Below are 16,932 nucleotides of genomic sequence, written 5' to 3' on the forward strand. Positions count from 1 at the left end.
TGTGTTTGTTTTTCATCATGTTATGTGTATGGTGTATCCCTGGATTCATTGTTAAATCTATCTATCTATCTATCTATCTACATATATAACTGAATCACTTGACTATACACCTGGAACTAACACAGTATTGTAAATCAACCAGAGTTCAATTTAAAAATCCAAAAAAATTTAAAAAGGAGTATCAAACTATCTGGTAGCATCAACATTAGGTGGGGGTATAAAATATAAGATCTAGAAGAGGTTCAAGAATTTAAAAATTCATTAGGCTTGGATAAGCAGATAATTCCTCAAAGAGAAGAGCTGGGCCTTTAGGAGAAGGCTTTTGAGAGGGTAGAGAAGGGATTTTTGGCAGATATTTTGTAAAAGGTACAAAAACACAAATGTGAACAGTCTTTTCAGGGTATGGCTTATCTTAGAGCTTTTAGTTATGTGAGGATGTTGTTGGATAAAAAATGAAAAATGTTGAGATGATATTAGGGATTGATGGTAATGTGATATTTGGTTAGATAAATAAATGGAGACTTAACAGTGTTTATAGAATAGAAGGCTTAACATTGTTAAGAAGTCAGATGTCCCCATATTTATCTGTAGGTTCAAAGAAATACAATAAAAATCTCAGGAGACTTCTTTTTTTTGGTAGAAATTGACTATCTGGTTCCAAAATGCATATGGAAATGCAAAGGACCTAGAATAACAATTCTGAAAAAGAATAAAGTTAGAGGACTAACCTTACCTTTCTCAAGACTTACTACTAACTTCTGTAACCAAGGCCATGTGATACTGGTATGCAAATAGAAACAGAGATCAGTGAAGTAGAATAGAAAGTAAGGAAAGGATTGAGACAGATATAGTCAGGTGACTTTCAATAAAAGTGCCATGATAGGGCTTTCCTGGTGGCACAGTGGTTGGGAGTCCGCCTGCTGATGCGGGGGACGTGGGTTTGTGCCCCGGTCCAGGAGGATCCTGCGTGCCGTGGAGCGGCTGGGCCCGTGGGCCATGGCCGCTGGGCCTGTGTGTCCGGAGCCTGTGCTCCGCGGCAGGAGAGGCCACGGCAGTGAGAGGCCCACGTACCGCAAAAAAAAAAAAAAGTGCCATGCTAATTCAGTGGTAAAATGTACAATCAATAAGTAGTCCTACAAGAATTAGATATCCAATATTCTGTAATAACCTAAATGGGAAAAGAATTTGGAAAAGAATAGATACAGATTCAGTATATAACCGAATCACTTCACTGTACACCTGAAACTAACACAACATTGTTAATCAACTATACTCCAATATAAAGTAAAAATTAAAAAAGAATTAGATATCCATATGGAAAAACAAAAAATCTGAACCACAAACCTTACCTCACCCCGTATACAAATTAACTCAAAATTAATCATAGGTCTAGACATAAGAGTTCAAACCATGAAATCTCTAAGAGAATACATAGGTGAAAATCTTTGTGTCCTACCATTAAGTAAAGATTTTTGAGACAGGACTCAAAGCATGGACCATCAAAGAAAAAACTGATAAACTGAACGTTATTAAAGTCAAAACTTTTGTTCTTTGAGAGGCACAGCTATGAAATGATAAAGGGAAGCTATATAGACAAGAAGAAAATATTTGTTAAACATTCATGTGAGGACTTGTGTCAAGAATATGAAGAACACTTATAACTGAATAACAAAAAGAACCACAACTCAATTTTAAAAATACAGATGAAAGATTTGAACGGTTATTTTGAAGAGAAAAATATATGAATGGTCAATAGCATATGAAAAAATGGTCAACATCATTCGTCATTAGAGACAGATTAAAACTGCAGTGAGATACCACATCTACTAGAATGGCTAAAGATAAGAATGCTGACAATATAAAATGTTAGCAAGGATGTGGAGAAATGGAACACTCCTACATAGCTTGTGGGAACATAAAATTTTACAGCCACTTAGGAAAACAGTTTGGCAGTTCTTTTAAAGTTTAACGTATACTTAACCTTTCAAGCCAGCAATTCTACTTGTTGGTATTTTCCGAGAAATGAAAATGTATGTCTACATAAAGACTTATATGTGAATGGCAACTTTATTCATAATAGACAAAATTGAAAAACAAATGTCTATCCTGTGCTTTACTCCATACCTTCTGAATGAGAATTTTGGAGGAGGTGCAACTTGAGGAATCTTTAATTTTCAAAATTGCTCCATTCTTCCATTGCAGTTAGGCAGTTTGGGAACTAGTGCCCTAGACTATCCTATCCAGCATGGTATGGCCACTGCTAGCTCATACTGTACTTTTGTGCAAATTTGAAAAATATATCTCTCCCCTCCTCCCTCCTAGGCACTAATCTACTTTCTGTCTGTAGAGATTTGCTTCTTCTGGACATTTAATGTAAATGTAATCATATAACATGTGATCTTTTGTGATGACTTTTTTCACTAGTATACTGTTTTCAAGGTTCATTCATGTTGTAGCACCTATCAAATTTCATTTCATCTTATTGCCAAATAATATTCCATTGAATGCATATGCCACATTTTGTTTATTCTGGCAGTTGATGGACATTTAGATTGTTTTTACTTTTTGGCTATCTTCAATAATGTTGCTTTGAACATTCACGTACAAATTTTGTGTGGCCATGATTTCATTTCTCTTGAGTATGTAGTTAGGAGTGGAATTTTGAGTCATATGGTAATGCTATGTTTAACCTTTTGGAGAACTGCTGGATGGTTTTCCAAAGCAACTGCATCATGTTATATTGCTACCAGTAATTTATGTGGGTTACAGTTTCTCCACATCTCATGAAAACTTGTAATCTTTTTTTTTTAATTGAAGTATAGTTGATTTACAATATTATAGTAGTTTCAGGTGTACAACATAGTGAATCAATATTTTTATAGGTTATGCTCCATTTAAAGTTACAATCTGTCTTTTTAAAAAAATTTTATTTTATACTGGAGTATAGTTGATTAACAATTTTGTGTTTAGTTTCAGGTACTACCTTTCTTTTGATCATAACCATCTTAGTAGGTGTGAAGAGGGGTCTTATTTTAGTTTTGATTTATATTCCCCTGATGGCTAATGATGATGAGCACCTTTTTCATATGCTTATTTGCCTTTTGTGAAACTTCTTTGGAGAAATACCTATTCAGATCCTTTGCTCACTTTTTGAAATGGAGGTATAATTGACATATAACATTATATTAGTTTCAGGTGTACAACATAATGATTTGATATTTGTATACACTGTGAAATGATCACCACAATAAGTCTAGTTAACATTCCATCACCAGATGTAGTTACAAAATTTTTTTTCTTTTTTTTTTCTTGTGATGAGGACTTTTAAGATCTACTCTCTTGGCAGCTTTCAAATAGGCACTACAATATTATTAACTGTAGTCACAATTCTGTACATTACATCCCCATGACGTATTTATTTTATAGCTGGAAGTTTGTATCATTTAACCCCCATCACCCAGTCTGCCCATCCCCTATCCCCTACTCTCTGGCAACCACCAATCTGTTCTCTGTATCTGTGAGCTGGTGGGTTTTCTTGTTTTGTTTGTTTGTTTTGTTTTTTAGATTCCACATGTAAGTGGGATCATATGGTATTGAATATTTTTCTTTGACTTATTTTTAAGTTGGGTTGTTTGTCTTTTTATTATTGGTTTATAACTGTTCTTTATAATATTCTAGATACCAGCCCCATATAAGATATATGATATTTAAAATTTTTCTTCCAATCTATGAGTTACTGCAAATTAAAACCATGATAAATACCATTAGATACCTATTAGAATGGCCAAAATCTAAAATGCTATCAACATGAACGCCGATGAGAATGTGAAGTAAAAGGAGCTCTCATTCGTAATTTTGTGCTGTTATCATTTCAAACTGTACAAATGGCAAATGGCTTCTTAACTGTCTCATGATTTCAGTCTCTCTCTTCACTGTCCTTCTCTTCCTTTACCCCTAATGGAGGAACATATTAGCAGTTCTCAAATATATGAAGGGCTATCATGGAGAAAGGAATTGACTCGTTCTATGTAGCTCTGGTAGTAGAAGAACTACACTCTTTTCTTCTAAATTATATTTTGAATAAATCCTTCAAAACTCAGTAAGTTTTGGGCTTCCCTGGTGGCGCAGTGTTTGAGAGTCCGCCTGCCGATGCGGGGGACACGGGTTCGTGCCCCAGTCCGGGAAGATCCCACATGCCGCGGAGCGCCTGGGCCCGTGAGCCATGGCCGCTGAGCCTGCGCATCCGGAGCCTGTGCTCCACAACGGGAGAGGCCACAACAGTGAGAGGCCCGCGTACCGCAAAAAAAAAAAAAAAAAAAGTTTTGTCAAAATGCAGCACATTTTATAGCACCTTTCTGGCCCCACATGGTATAAACCAAGGTAAATAAAAATCGCTTCTTTAAACCTTCCTCAACTTTCTCCACACACTCAAGTTTTGATCTTCATTATATTCTTTCATATTCTAAAACAGGCTGATACTTTTGGACTAAATTGCTATTCATTCTCTTGAAAAACAGAAATTCATTCCATTACCTTACCTACTCATTTTTTTTTTCTATCGCATTGCTGTTAGCATAGTCTTAATTACTCATTTTAAATTTAACTCATAGTCTACCTAACCACCTTCTAGAAGCAACCTTCACTCATAGATAGGAAGTTGATAATAATCACCTATCATACACAAGCAATTTAGCAGACTAACAAATACAATTTTCTACAGCCACATGTACTATTTTTACATATTCTTAAAGTGCAAGAATAAACACATTCATTAACATGATGCAAAGTTATAGTAACTTTGTAACATTTTAACATAAGGAGAATTGTATATATTAAAAGCTTTATGACCAAGGTTTTGGAAATAACTAAGAATCTTGGAAATCATGTTTTAAGCTGACACTCTATAAAACATAATTACCATTGATATAAAAGTTTGTTAGTATTATGATTCAGTTTAGTTGAGCACAATTTTATATTTTTTATGCTTTTTAAACTTTATGTAGGGGTACTTAATTTATCTGATCAGTATTTGTATCAGAATTTTAGGAAGTTCAGATTAACTGGTCTCTTCAGAAAAATACAAACCCACACCTTTACAAAATCATGGAGAAAACATAGATAGGTATTTTAAACCAAAATTATTTAGTTAGTCTTATTTGTCCAAAGACTCACTTTTATTACATGAACTTGGTCTCTTATATGAAAATACTTCTGAACTTCTAGCAGAATCTCCAAGAAGGATTTTTTTTCTTAAACGTCTAGCACATTTAAACTCTCATTAGATACTAAAATATAAGATTTATGAAAGTGCTTATTATTCTCTATGAACCAATTAGATTATCGCTCCTTTAATTTAAAAGGCTTTATAATTTAGTTTATTAATACCCTTCTAAGTTAGGAACATACTTCATACGCACACAGTGAGATCATGGGTTCTCTCAATTACAGCAGCACAGAGAATTTGTAGCCTCAGTTCTGCAACTTCAGAAACAGGTTAAGTAATCCAAGAAACAAAAAACTCACTAGTCAAGATTCAAAGGGCTTTTTGCTTTCTAGTGTTCATGAATTTTTTTTAATGAAATAGTTTGAGATCACAAATAGACAAAGAAATTAAAGGATAGCAACTCAAATTCTTTATCTTCTCTTACATGGGAGATAACAGATCCCCATAATCCCATTAGAAGTCTCAAATGGTCAGATTATGAAATTACACTCCCAGTCATTTCTTCTACCAGTGGGGAATTATTTATTGTTGTTGTTGTTGTTGATGTCGCTGTTATCTAGTACAAACTAGGTCCAGAACCAACATGGCCAAGAACCAAGAAAAAAAAAGTCAAAAGTATTGAATTAGAAAAAAACATGATAGCAAAGATAAAGCTCTGTTGCTGCTTTAGACTAACTCTGGGGACCAAACAAAAGTCCATGAAGGCATTTCTGTGGTAACACAATTGAATTAGTTTTGTGAATCCACTCTGGCCTCTTATGGAAACTCCAAAGCTATTACAGGCTAATATTCAGAGTTTAACAGATGACTTTCATAAATATAAAACGTACATGTATCAGACTTTATTCAACTCACTAATGAGAGAACCAGTGAGATGGTAAGTGTGGTTCAAAGAACATTTTAGGAGTAGGTGTTTACATGCAAGTTAATAAAGTAATGTTAGAGTAACATTGCTAAGATAGATACAAAGCCAGTTAATATTCTACAGGGAAATAAACCATGACCTATGGGATTATCTTTAATAACAGAAGAAAAGTATCTGATTTTATTTAGGACAAAAGTCTACAAATTAACGTTCTACTTTAGTATGTCTAAGACTTTTAATCAATTTTAAAAACAGTGGATCAATTAAAATACATTCCCCCAAATTATCCTTGGTTGGGCCTGTTTAATAATGTATGTACATGACATTGAAACAACATATTGCCTCTCCTTTGGTTTTTATTTCCAAGCTTTAAATAACTTTTCTTAATACATAGCAACAGCATGTGATATATACAACATCTGCTCAAGATAATTATAGTAGCAGTTAATTTTTATTGATGGGAAGAATCAATATGATAAAGATTCAGTTTTTCCCAAACTTATCTTAGAAATCAGTATAATTTTATTAAAACTCCAAAAAATGTTTTTAGAGAATTTGGCAAGTAAATCCAAAACAAACTATGAAAAGAAAAAGCCCAAGAAGAGCTCAGAAAATTTTGAAGACAATGAACTAGGTAAAGGGAATTACCCTATGAAATGTCAAAACTAATTATGAAACAATGTAAGTGTGCAAAGATAGACAGTCAAGTAGAAACCACATTGATGCACATTTGAAACCTGACAGGGGCAGCACTACAACTCAGTGGGTAAAAAGTGGACTATGAAATGTTGTTAACCCAATTGTTTATATACTTGGAAAAAATAAGAAGATTGTTAACACATATCATAATAAAAAATTATTTACAGGTGGATAACTAAAAATGCAGAAAAACAAAATTTAAGACCTTTAAAAGAAAATATAGAATGTTTTTATAACCTTGAGGCAGAAGGGAATTCCTTAAACAAAACACAAAAACTACCTAATATAAAGCCAAAATTAAAAATATGATTATATTTTTAAAAACTGTTCTTCTTAAAACCACCATTTCCCTCAAAAATGTGAAAAGATGAGCTACAGATTGGGCCAAAGATATTTGCAACATATTTAATTAAGAAAGTGTTAGTATACAAGATAAAGACATATCATATATATCTATGAGAAAAAACACTCAACAAAGATTGGTAAAAGGTTCTAACAGTTTTCAGAAGGGGACATTATGACTCATAAACTTACGAAAAAACATTGAACCGCACTATAATCGGGGAAATGCAATTAAAATCACATGATACCTTTTTACAATTATAAGTTTGGTGGTATTTAAAGGGTCTGAATATACCAAGTATTGGTGAGGGTGTGGAGAGACTCAGAACCTCTCTACAGTGCTGTTGGGAATTTGCACTGGTATAAGCATTTTGAACTGAAATGTGTCCGTTTGCCAAAGTTGAAAATGCCTGTGTTCTTTGACTCAGAAATTCTGTTTCTAGCTATATATCCTGGAGAAACTCATACATGTACGTAAGGAGACATATGAAATTAGTTATTACATCAGTATTCATAATAGCTGAAATTCAAAACAATACAGTGCCCATCTGCAAAATAATGGATGAATATATTTTAGAATATTCATGAAAGATAATACTATATGCTTGTTAAAATGAACTAGCTAGGTTATCACTTATCAACTTCTGAATTAAGTTGGCTTCCTATTTAGACCTACCAGAACAGAGAATAAAAATACTGCCAATCCAAAAAATAAATTAATTAATTAAATTAAATTAAGTAAAATAAAATGAACTAGCTAGAATTGTATTTATAACCATGGATAAATCTCATATATAATGTTGAGTGAAGAAAACTAAATTGTAGAAAGAGAGGTATATTTCATAATGTTTGAAAACTGCAGATGTGCACATATTGTGCCTCTTCATGTGTATGTATTATTTATATTTCAAAGCATCAGTAGAAAGGCTAAGCATCAAAATTAATGATAGTTACTTCTGTAGAAGCAGAGAAGGGAATAGAATTGAAGACAAATAATAAAGGGGCTTTGGCTTTTTTGTAATATTGTTTTTAGAAAAAAGTCTGACTCAAATATTGCAGTGCCGGGATTTGATAAAGTTGGGTGTTGGGTACATGAGTGTTTATTATCTAATTCCCTCTGCATTTCTCCATGATTGAAATACTTCATTTTGAGGAATAAAAAATGGTATATATAAAACATGTATATAACTTTAAAGGCATTATATGATAAACTACAATAATACTATATATAGCTCCTAGACATACATAAATATACATACACACACACACATACACTCATGTATGTGCGTGTGTGTGTATATATGCATTTATATACGTGTGTATATCTATCTACCTATATAGATACACTTATGAGCATTACACATATACTTAACAAGCATTACATAATTCAAGTATACAACTTGAATTGGAAGGATTCCCTGCAATTCCTGGTGATATTTTTCCTTGGGGAGGAGAGGTGGGATGAGGGTTAGGTATGAGGCCCAAAGGGTATTTCAGTTGGCTCTGTTATGTTTTATGTGATTTATTATGGGCTAAAATATGGTTTAAATATGTCATCCATTAGCAGTTATCAACTCTTTGTGATAGGAGTATGGATGTTGGATAAACGGAATCTCTCCACTTATTGCTTATTTCTGTTTTTCAAAATAATTTTTAAAAAACATTAAGCTTTTGACTAAGATCTGGAACTTGGAGACAAATTTTGAATCAATAAGAGTATCTTGAAAATCAATTTTGTCAACTCTTTATTGGGAACGGTAATATATTATCAGAAAAACTAATTGTGGGTAATTTTTTCCCTCTTCCCAAAGAATACAAGTCAATGACCAGATTGTGGAAGTGGATGGAATCAGCTTGGTGGGTGTCACACAGAATTTTGCTGCAACAGTTCTCAGAAACACCAAGGGCAATGTCAGGTATGTGGCTTGAGATGTACAATTTGGTTACTTGATATTTTGTTGAATTTTAGTTTTCTCTCTAACTGTACCTATAATTACAGGAAGAATTTTATCTAAATACTAAAAACTTGCCTTTAGTTTAAAATTTTTCCTTCTTTATTGTAATTAGTTCATAAATGTAATTTAAAACTAAAAATTATAGTATTCTAGAATGACACAAAGATATGAAGTGTACAGTGTGAATCAATATGGTTAATTACCAAGCTATGTTAGTTTGTCTTATTGCTAACTTAGCAGTAATTTCTAGGAAGATAGAATTTCTCAGTAAATTTGGAGTCATATGAAATATGACTCCAAATCCTTTCAATAAAACCAGTTATACAGTAAATTGAAATTGAAATGATGATACATATATCCAATGATACATGTTACTAGACATGCAGGCTGAATGATAAATCATTAACCTTAAAAGGTTAATAAATGCATTTTTAAATCTCTTTATTGTTTTAAAGAATCAGGAAGGACTAATCTTTGGTAAACTATAACTTTTCCAACTTAATAGGACAGAGGGTACATTATTTTGGACCTTAAATTTATATCCAACCCTGGGGTCCTGAAATTTGTAGCTTGGAAAACAAATAAAGTAGTCCTGAGCCAACTAAGGTCAAGGTTTGAAATCCATTTTATTTGGTCACAGGGTACTTATTTTTTAATATAGTATTGCTTATGCCTTATACTTTTCCATAAATCCTATAAAGGAACACATAAGAGGACATTATTTACTGTGTGTAGTTATGAAAGTGTTTTAGTATTATCATCATCAAAATGAAACTGCCAAATATTCTGAAAATATCGATTAGTTAATATTGCTATAAAGAGAGTAACATTAGGGTTTTATTGCAGCATATATATATATATATATATATATATTTTTTTTTTTTTCCCCGGTACACAGGACTCTCACTGTTGTGGCCTCTCCCATTGCGGAGCACAGGCTCCCGATGCCCAGGTTCAGAGGCCATGGCTCACGGGCCCAGCTGCTCCGCGGTATGCGGGATCCTCCCGGACCGGGGCACGAACCTGTGTCCCCTGCATCGTCAGGCAGACTCTCAATCACTGCGCCACCAGGGAAGCCCTATTGCAGCATATTTTATGTTACACAAGCATGGGTTTAGGTTTTATAATTTAGACTTTTTCAATTGGAAAACATCCTTTAACAATGAAAGGAGTGTTTAAAGAATACAACCTAAATGACTTCTATGGATGCTATTTTAATGCTTCAAGAATACCCGTCATCCTAAGAAAAGTATGTAAAATAATTGGAAAGAGTGCAGGGAAAACTGTCTGATGTATTCTCAGAGCTGCACGGGTGAGCCCCTCAGTAAATGTGATTGTCTCTGCAGAATTGCTGTCTGTTCTTGAGACAGCACTTCTCTGTGTCAGTGAAGAACTCGGTTTTGAAGCTGCTCATTACACTCTGCAGTGAATTTTAAAGTGAAATAAAGTAAGAAATATGTTCAACTTATAAGAACATTTCTCATTTGGAAAAAAGTTTGTGGTTACATGAACTCATAGCCATCCCTTTCTTTCTCTTCATAATTTTGTGCTCATTGCAAGCCTTGTACAGATGGCGAATGGCTTAACTGTTTCATGATTTCAGTCTCTCTCTTTAATCTGTCCTTCTCATCCTTATCCCTAATGGAAGAACATAATAGCAGGTTTTAGGGCTATCATGGAAAAAGGAATCGACTCATTCTACATAACTCTAGTAGTAGAACTAAGACCTGTGGGTGGAAATAATAATTCTGCATTCGTTATGTCCCTCTCTTCTTTAGAAACCTTCAATGGCCCTCCATTCTGTGCAGAATCTAAGTTCTTATCCTGGTATTAAAAGTCTTTCATCCCGTCTTATCTCTTACCTCTCCCTATATTCATGCGCTAGTACAGTCTTACTAATGTAGTCATCATCCTTCAAACATGACTTGTGAATTATTGTTTTTGTGCCTTTCTATCATTCTTTCTGTTTAAAATACTGTCTTCTGGTTACAACCTACTTATCTTGAGGAACATATTTTAGCTCCTTTGCCCTTCAAGAAATCCTCCTTGATCTCCCTATCCCCTAGTGATTTCTTCATCCTGGTAACATTCATCATTCATACCACTTTTTTGACCTTGAGGTTACAGAACATTCCACTTTAATTTTTTAAAGGCATACATTTAATTTCCTCATTCACTTTGCAAAAATCTTTATATCAAAATGGGACCCTAGGGCTTCCCTGGTGGCGCAGTGGTTGAGAGTCTGCCTGCCAATGCAGGGGACACGGGTTCGTGCCCCAGTCCGGGAGGATCCCACATGTCGTGGAGCGGCTGAGCCCGTGAGCCATGGCCGCTGAGCCTGTGCGTCCGGAGCCTGTGCTCCGCAATGGGAGAGGCCACAGCAGTGAGAGGCCTGCGTACTGCAAAAAAAAAACAAGATCCAAAAACTAGACCCGTAGTTTTAATGAATCATTTTAAACTGAGGGTTTAAAACATGTATGGTTCTATATTTTTTATTTATTGGTGAGCTAGCTATCACATTTAGTGGTTACTAAAATTTATTTTTTAAAAGGGATATGTGAAAAATCACTAAATTTAGTTTGAATTTTTCTAACTGCTAAGCACAGATCTGGAAGGAATGTATGAAACTCATGGCTTTAAAGAGCCAGGAAGGGGAAAGATAAGAAACTAATAGTGTTAAGGATATCGAAGCTGAGATTTGGATGTGATTATATTTTAAGTATTGGAGATAGATTTTTACATTTATTTCCTGGAAATGCATATGAAATTGGTGCCAGCATTTGGATATAAATCAAAATCACACAATGAAGTTCTTTTGACTTCACCCACACTTATAGAGAATCACTTTTTATCTGACCATAGTCTGCTTTATTTTATTAAACTTTGAATTGTTACACCTGAATTTGTGAACTAATAGTACTAATGAAAACCTCCTTGGTGTGCCATTTTTGACACACCAGAGAAATTATAAGACAAGTATTTTAATATGATAACTTCCAAGGGCATATGTGTTTTTCAACCCTACATCTTTTATATGAGTTAAAGCATATTAGTCCACTGTGAGTAAGTGGTTCAGCTCAAACCAGGCTATATTCCTGGGGCATTAGAAGCCCAGGCCTGGCTGAAAGCATTGGAAAACCATTATTATTTCCTCAATTTTACTGATATCATTTAAAACTAAGTAATCCTAGTGAGATCTTGGTGAGTACTATGCTAACCATGTTAATTCCTTTAAGTAATTGGTTAGGGAAAGGACTTACAGGACTCAAATAGTTTATACTCAGAAATGATATATCACAACAACAGCAGGAGAAAGATAAGCATTGAAGGAGTGGGCATGGAGGAATCAGACAGTCTTCATTATCATCGGCTCCACTGGGTTTCACAGGACTTGTTTATCTCCAGATTTTAAACCACCATGGGCATGGGCGTGGTACCAAGAAGCCCAAGTCTTTGTGTGGTACGGGACTCTCGTAGTGTTGAGATTTCAGTTTCCCCCAAATCTGCAGATTAAAGCACAATCACAATGAAAATCTCAGCAGGCTTTTTTGGAGAAAGTAACATTTTTTTTACAAAGAACAAAGTTGAAGGACTGCCACTGTCCGAAAACTACACTAGTTACTGCAGCCTGGTTTAAGCATAAGGATAAAAATATAGATTAATGGAACAGAATAGACAGTTCTAATATAGGCCTGCACAGACATAAACAACTGATTTTTGACCAATGCACCAAGGTAATTCAATGGGGGGAATTATAGTCTTTTCAACAAAAGGTGGTGGAACAATTGGAAAACCACATTAAAAAAAAAACAAAACTTGACCTTCATCCTACAGTGTGTACAAAAGTTAACTCAAGATTGATCATAGACCTTAGTGCAACAGCTGAAACCATAAAATTTCTAGAAAACAGGCAAAAATTTTATGATCTTGGGTTAATCAAAGATCTTTTAGGACACAAAAGCAAGAAATTTAAGAAAAAGAAATGATAAGTTAAACCATCAAAATTTAAAACATTTGTTTGAAAAATACCCTTAAAATAAAAAAGCAAGCTACTGACTAATATTTGCAAAACAATTATCTGATAAAGCACTGTTATTTAGAAGATATGAAGAACTCTTTATAATTCAATAAGAAGATACATAACCCTGTTGAAAACCTGCAAATCAATTAACGAGAGACTTCACTGAGGAAGATATACAGTTAAGCTCATGAAATGCTGCTCAACACCATTAATCATTGGAGAAATGGAAATTAAATCCACAGTGAGGTACAACTACACACCCACTAGAATGGCTGAAATTTAAAAGACTGATACTACTGTGCATTGACAAGGATGTAGAGCAACTTTAATATAACATCCTTTCATTTCTGGTGGGAATGCAAAATAACACAGCCACTTTGCAGAACAGTTTGACAGGTTCTTATAAAGTTAAACGTACACTTATCATACCAGCCAGCAGTTCTACTCTTAGCTATTTACTCAAGAGCAATAAAAACATGTATCTACCCAAAGTCTCATACTTGCATATTCATAGGAGCTTTATTCAAAAAAGCTCCAAACTGGAAACAACTCAAGTGTCCTTTAACTGATAAATGCATCTACAAATTGTATTATATTCCATACCATGAAATATTTCTTAGCAATACAAAGGAGTGAGCTGCCAATATATTTAGCACCATGTATGACTCTCAAAACTATTATATTGAGTAAGAAGCCAGACACAAAAGGCTTTACACTGCTTGAATCCATTTAAACTGCAAAGAAGAAAGAGGGAACATTTTTGGGGTGACAAAATATTCTATATTGTGGTTATTGTGTTTGTTATACAACTGTATATATATTTGTCAAAACATGTAATACAATTTAAATTTGGTAAATTTTGTTGTATATAAACTTGACCTCAGTAAAACTGATTCTTAAAATATGTGATAATAGTTAAAATTAACTTAAAAAGTGCTATGCTAACTAATTATATTGAGGTGATGGTGATTTGGGAAGGAGTATCATGTTTCTTTAAGAAAGGCAGATGTAGTCAAACAATTTCATTAACAATATGTAGATTTTATTGTGCTGTATACTTTTATTTTTAAAATATTTTGTTATTGGGTTTTTACCAGAAAAAAATATATCTATATAAAATTCTTTATTATGTATGGACCCTTTTCCTTATTCAAACATAGACTTGCAATGTAACTTTTAAGAACTCATGTTTTAGGGTCTGTAGCTTTAAGTGGGACCTTACCTATCTTATTTACTACTATGTGCCTGGCATAATTGGTGTACCTATTGTTGCATAACATATTACTCCCAAATTTAGCGACTTGAAACAGCAACTTTTTTTATCTCAGTTTCTGTGATCCACTTCCCCGCTTTCTCATGAGAGCCTCTCTACAGGGATGCCTCACAACATGGAAACTAGATTCCCCAGAGGGAGCGATGCAAGGGAGTAGCCAAGATGCAATCTGCCATCTTTTCATAGAGCCGAAGTGACATTCCATCAGTTCTGTATTTTATTTGATAAAAGTGAGTCAACAAGTCCATCCCACACTCAACGGGAGAGAATTACACAAGACATAAATATAAGAATACAGAGATTACTTGAATCCATCTTAGAGGCTGACTATTATTTAGTGATCAGTAACTAGTTGGATGGATGGACAGACAGATGGATAGACAGGCAGACAGATTAATGTTATACCATAATATAATTTATGTTTAACGTTGCATACCTTATCTTAAGAGCCCTGAAAACCTTGAGACTATTTAAGAAAGACTGACTTTTGGATGGTGAGAGATCTAAACATTTTTCCTTCTATACATAAAAGATTATACAAACTTTTGCCTAAAATATAGAAAAATTTTAAAAGACATGGTAACAATTGTCAAGCATTTGAAAGAGTGAACTCTGGAACAAGGATGAGTTGTTGTTTTTAACTCCAGACAGCCTTCCTAGTACTGAAAGGCAGCTGTTATAGGAAAGTGATGCTATAGAAGAGATTGTGCTTCAGTATGAGAAATTTCTAATAAATTTTATGTTTGCTCTTCAGTGCTGTTCACATTAAACTTTAAATGCTTTCTGAAAAGTACCTGCTACTTGTGCTCAATCACTAAGCACTCATGCTTTTATCCCCAGTGAATGTATTTAACAACTTTCTGACATCAAGTCATATAACACTTCTGGAGGTCAGGATTTTATAGGAACTATAGTTACACACAATAGAAAATAAATTAATCTGAGGGTCTTAAATATTCCTCTGTCCTTTTTGGAAGAGGTTATGATATTCAAAAGAAAATATAAGTGAATGGTAAGTGACTTTTTTATGCTCATGTTTATTTTGGATTCACCCCTGGGCATGTAATTTCTAAGTATGGAAGTTTTAAAATATTTTTCTTTATGTAATGTCACTGGTGTATTTGAGATCTCTATTGAAATGCATTGAATATTGAAATGTTTTCACTTCATTCACATCATTTTAATAAGAATTTTTGTCACCATTACAACACAAGGGGAAATTGAGAGTTTCACTTTTTAACAGAGCCTTGGTTTTGTGGTTGGGTGTAATGGAGTGTCATACATAATGGAGGGCGGTGAGGGTATTATCATGTTCATGGAAATCATGAGTCATTGTGGATTTTGTACTTACATTACTCCTAAGACTATATCCCCTTTCCCTCAGATAAGAGGAGCAGCCACTCTAAAGTTGGGACCATGGATAATAAAAGTTTACTCTCATATATATGAGAATAGTCAGCAACAACTAGTGATAGGAAGAAGATTAAAGACAGTGGGGATTTCAGAAAACTACTTAAAGGGGACTTCGGCTTAATGAGATGTTTTCTGGTGTCACTATGTACAGATTAACATTCTCAAAAAATCCTTTTTAGTATTTTTGTGTGTAAACGTTTAAACCTGAGACATCAGAGCTAACTATTAAATAGAGAAATGTCATTTCTTGAAAGGACGTAGCATTTTAGAAAATATATAGTCCTTGACGTAGCATAAGTTAGGCAATGTTTTTTAAATAATTCAACTACTTTTTTTTTTACATTGAACTATAGTGTAGAAAAAAGTTCTTTATAATCAGAGTTGGGTTAGATACAAAATTCATTTCCAGGAACTAAGGCTTACAATTAGGTTTAAATATTTCAGATCTGTCTTTTAAAAGCAAACATTTTTAGATGAATTTTAAAATTTTTAAATGCTAAATATATAGTACATTAATCTAGATCCCAATATGGAAAGGAAAAATATGTAAGAGTCTTCAAGTATAAGAAAGAGGGAAAAGCCTGGTTGTGCCTTAACTTCAGCCTCTGAATACAATCAGCAACTTCAGTGAAGGGAGATGGATATACTTTTGCCACCATTGCTCAGTAAAATTAAGTTAAATATTTTAAAAGCTATCAAGTTCACACCGTAAGATGTCATCAAATATAGAAAAAAATGAGTTTTTACCAAAATGTTTAAAAGCACCATGTGATCTTGTGATCCAAGGCTGAAGTAAAATGATAATAGGTCTTGTGCATCTAGTTTTCTTTTTATTATTAAGGTTTTTTGTGTGCATATAAGTATTTGTTTATAGAATATTTGAATGAAAGAATTGATTTTATAAGAACTAATAACTGTATCCTGATTTAGCTTTTCCTTTTTTAGATTGCTTAATTCCACATTTATAATTCAAAAGTTTTGATGTCATAATAAGTGCCATTTTTGACTAATGTATCACTTTTATTGGAATAACTTATATCGGAAAAACAGACACTCACAAATCATCATTTTTCAACATAACCTCTCACATCATTCTTTATGACTACAATTCAGCAAATTGTAAATGGGATTTTATACTTG

General features: G+C 33.7%; 1 protein-coding gene across 2 annotated transcripts in view; it reads left to right on the forward strand.

Annotated features, from left to right (window-relative positions):
• Positions 1-16,932, forward strand: part of PPP1R9A (protein phosphatase 1 regulatory subunit 9A) — a 323,063-nt gene that overhangs the window by 187,422 nt on the left and 118,709 nt on the right. For both annotated transcript variants that reach the window (XM_027102484.1, XM_027102483.1), the window contains exon 5: positions 8,942-9,046. In XM_027102484.1, coding sequence (XP_026958285.1) covers positions 8,942-9,046 — 105 coding nt within the window. The remainder of the gene's footprint in view (positions 1-8,941; positions 9,047-16,932) is intronic.

Source organism: Aethalodelphis obliquidens, unplaced genomic scaffold (assembly GCF_003676395.1).
Source record: "Aethalodelphis obliquidens isolate GAN/ISIS:26980383/991018 unplaced genomic scaffold, ASM367639v1 scaffold5, whole genome shotgun sequence".
Classification (NCBI taxonomy): Eukaryota; Metazoa; Chordata; class Mammalia; order Artiodactyla; family Delphinidae; genus Aethalodelphis; species Aethalodelphis obliquidens.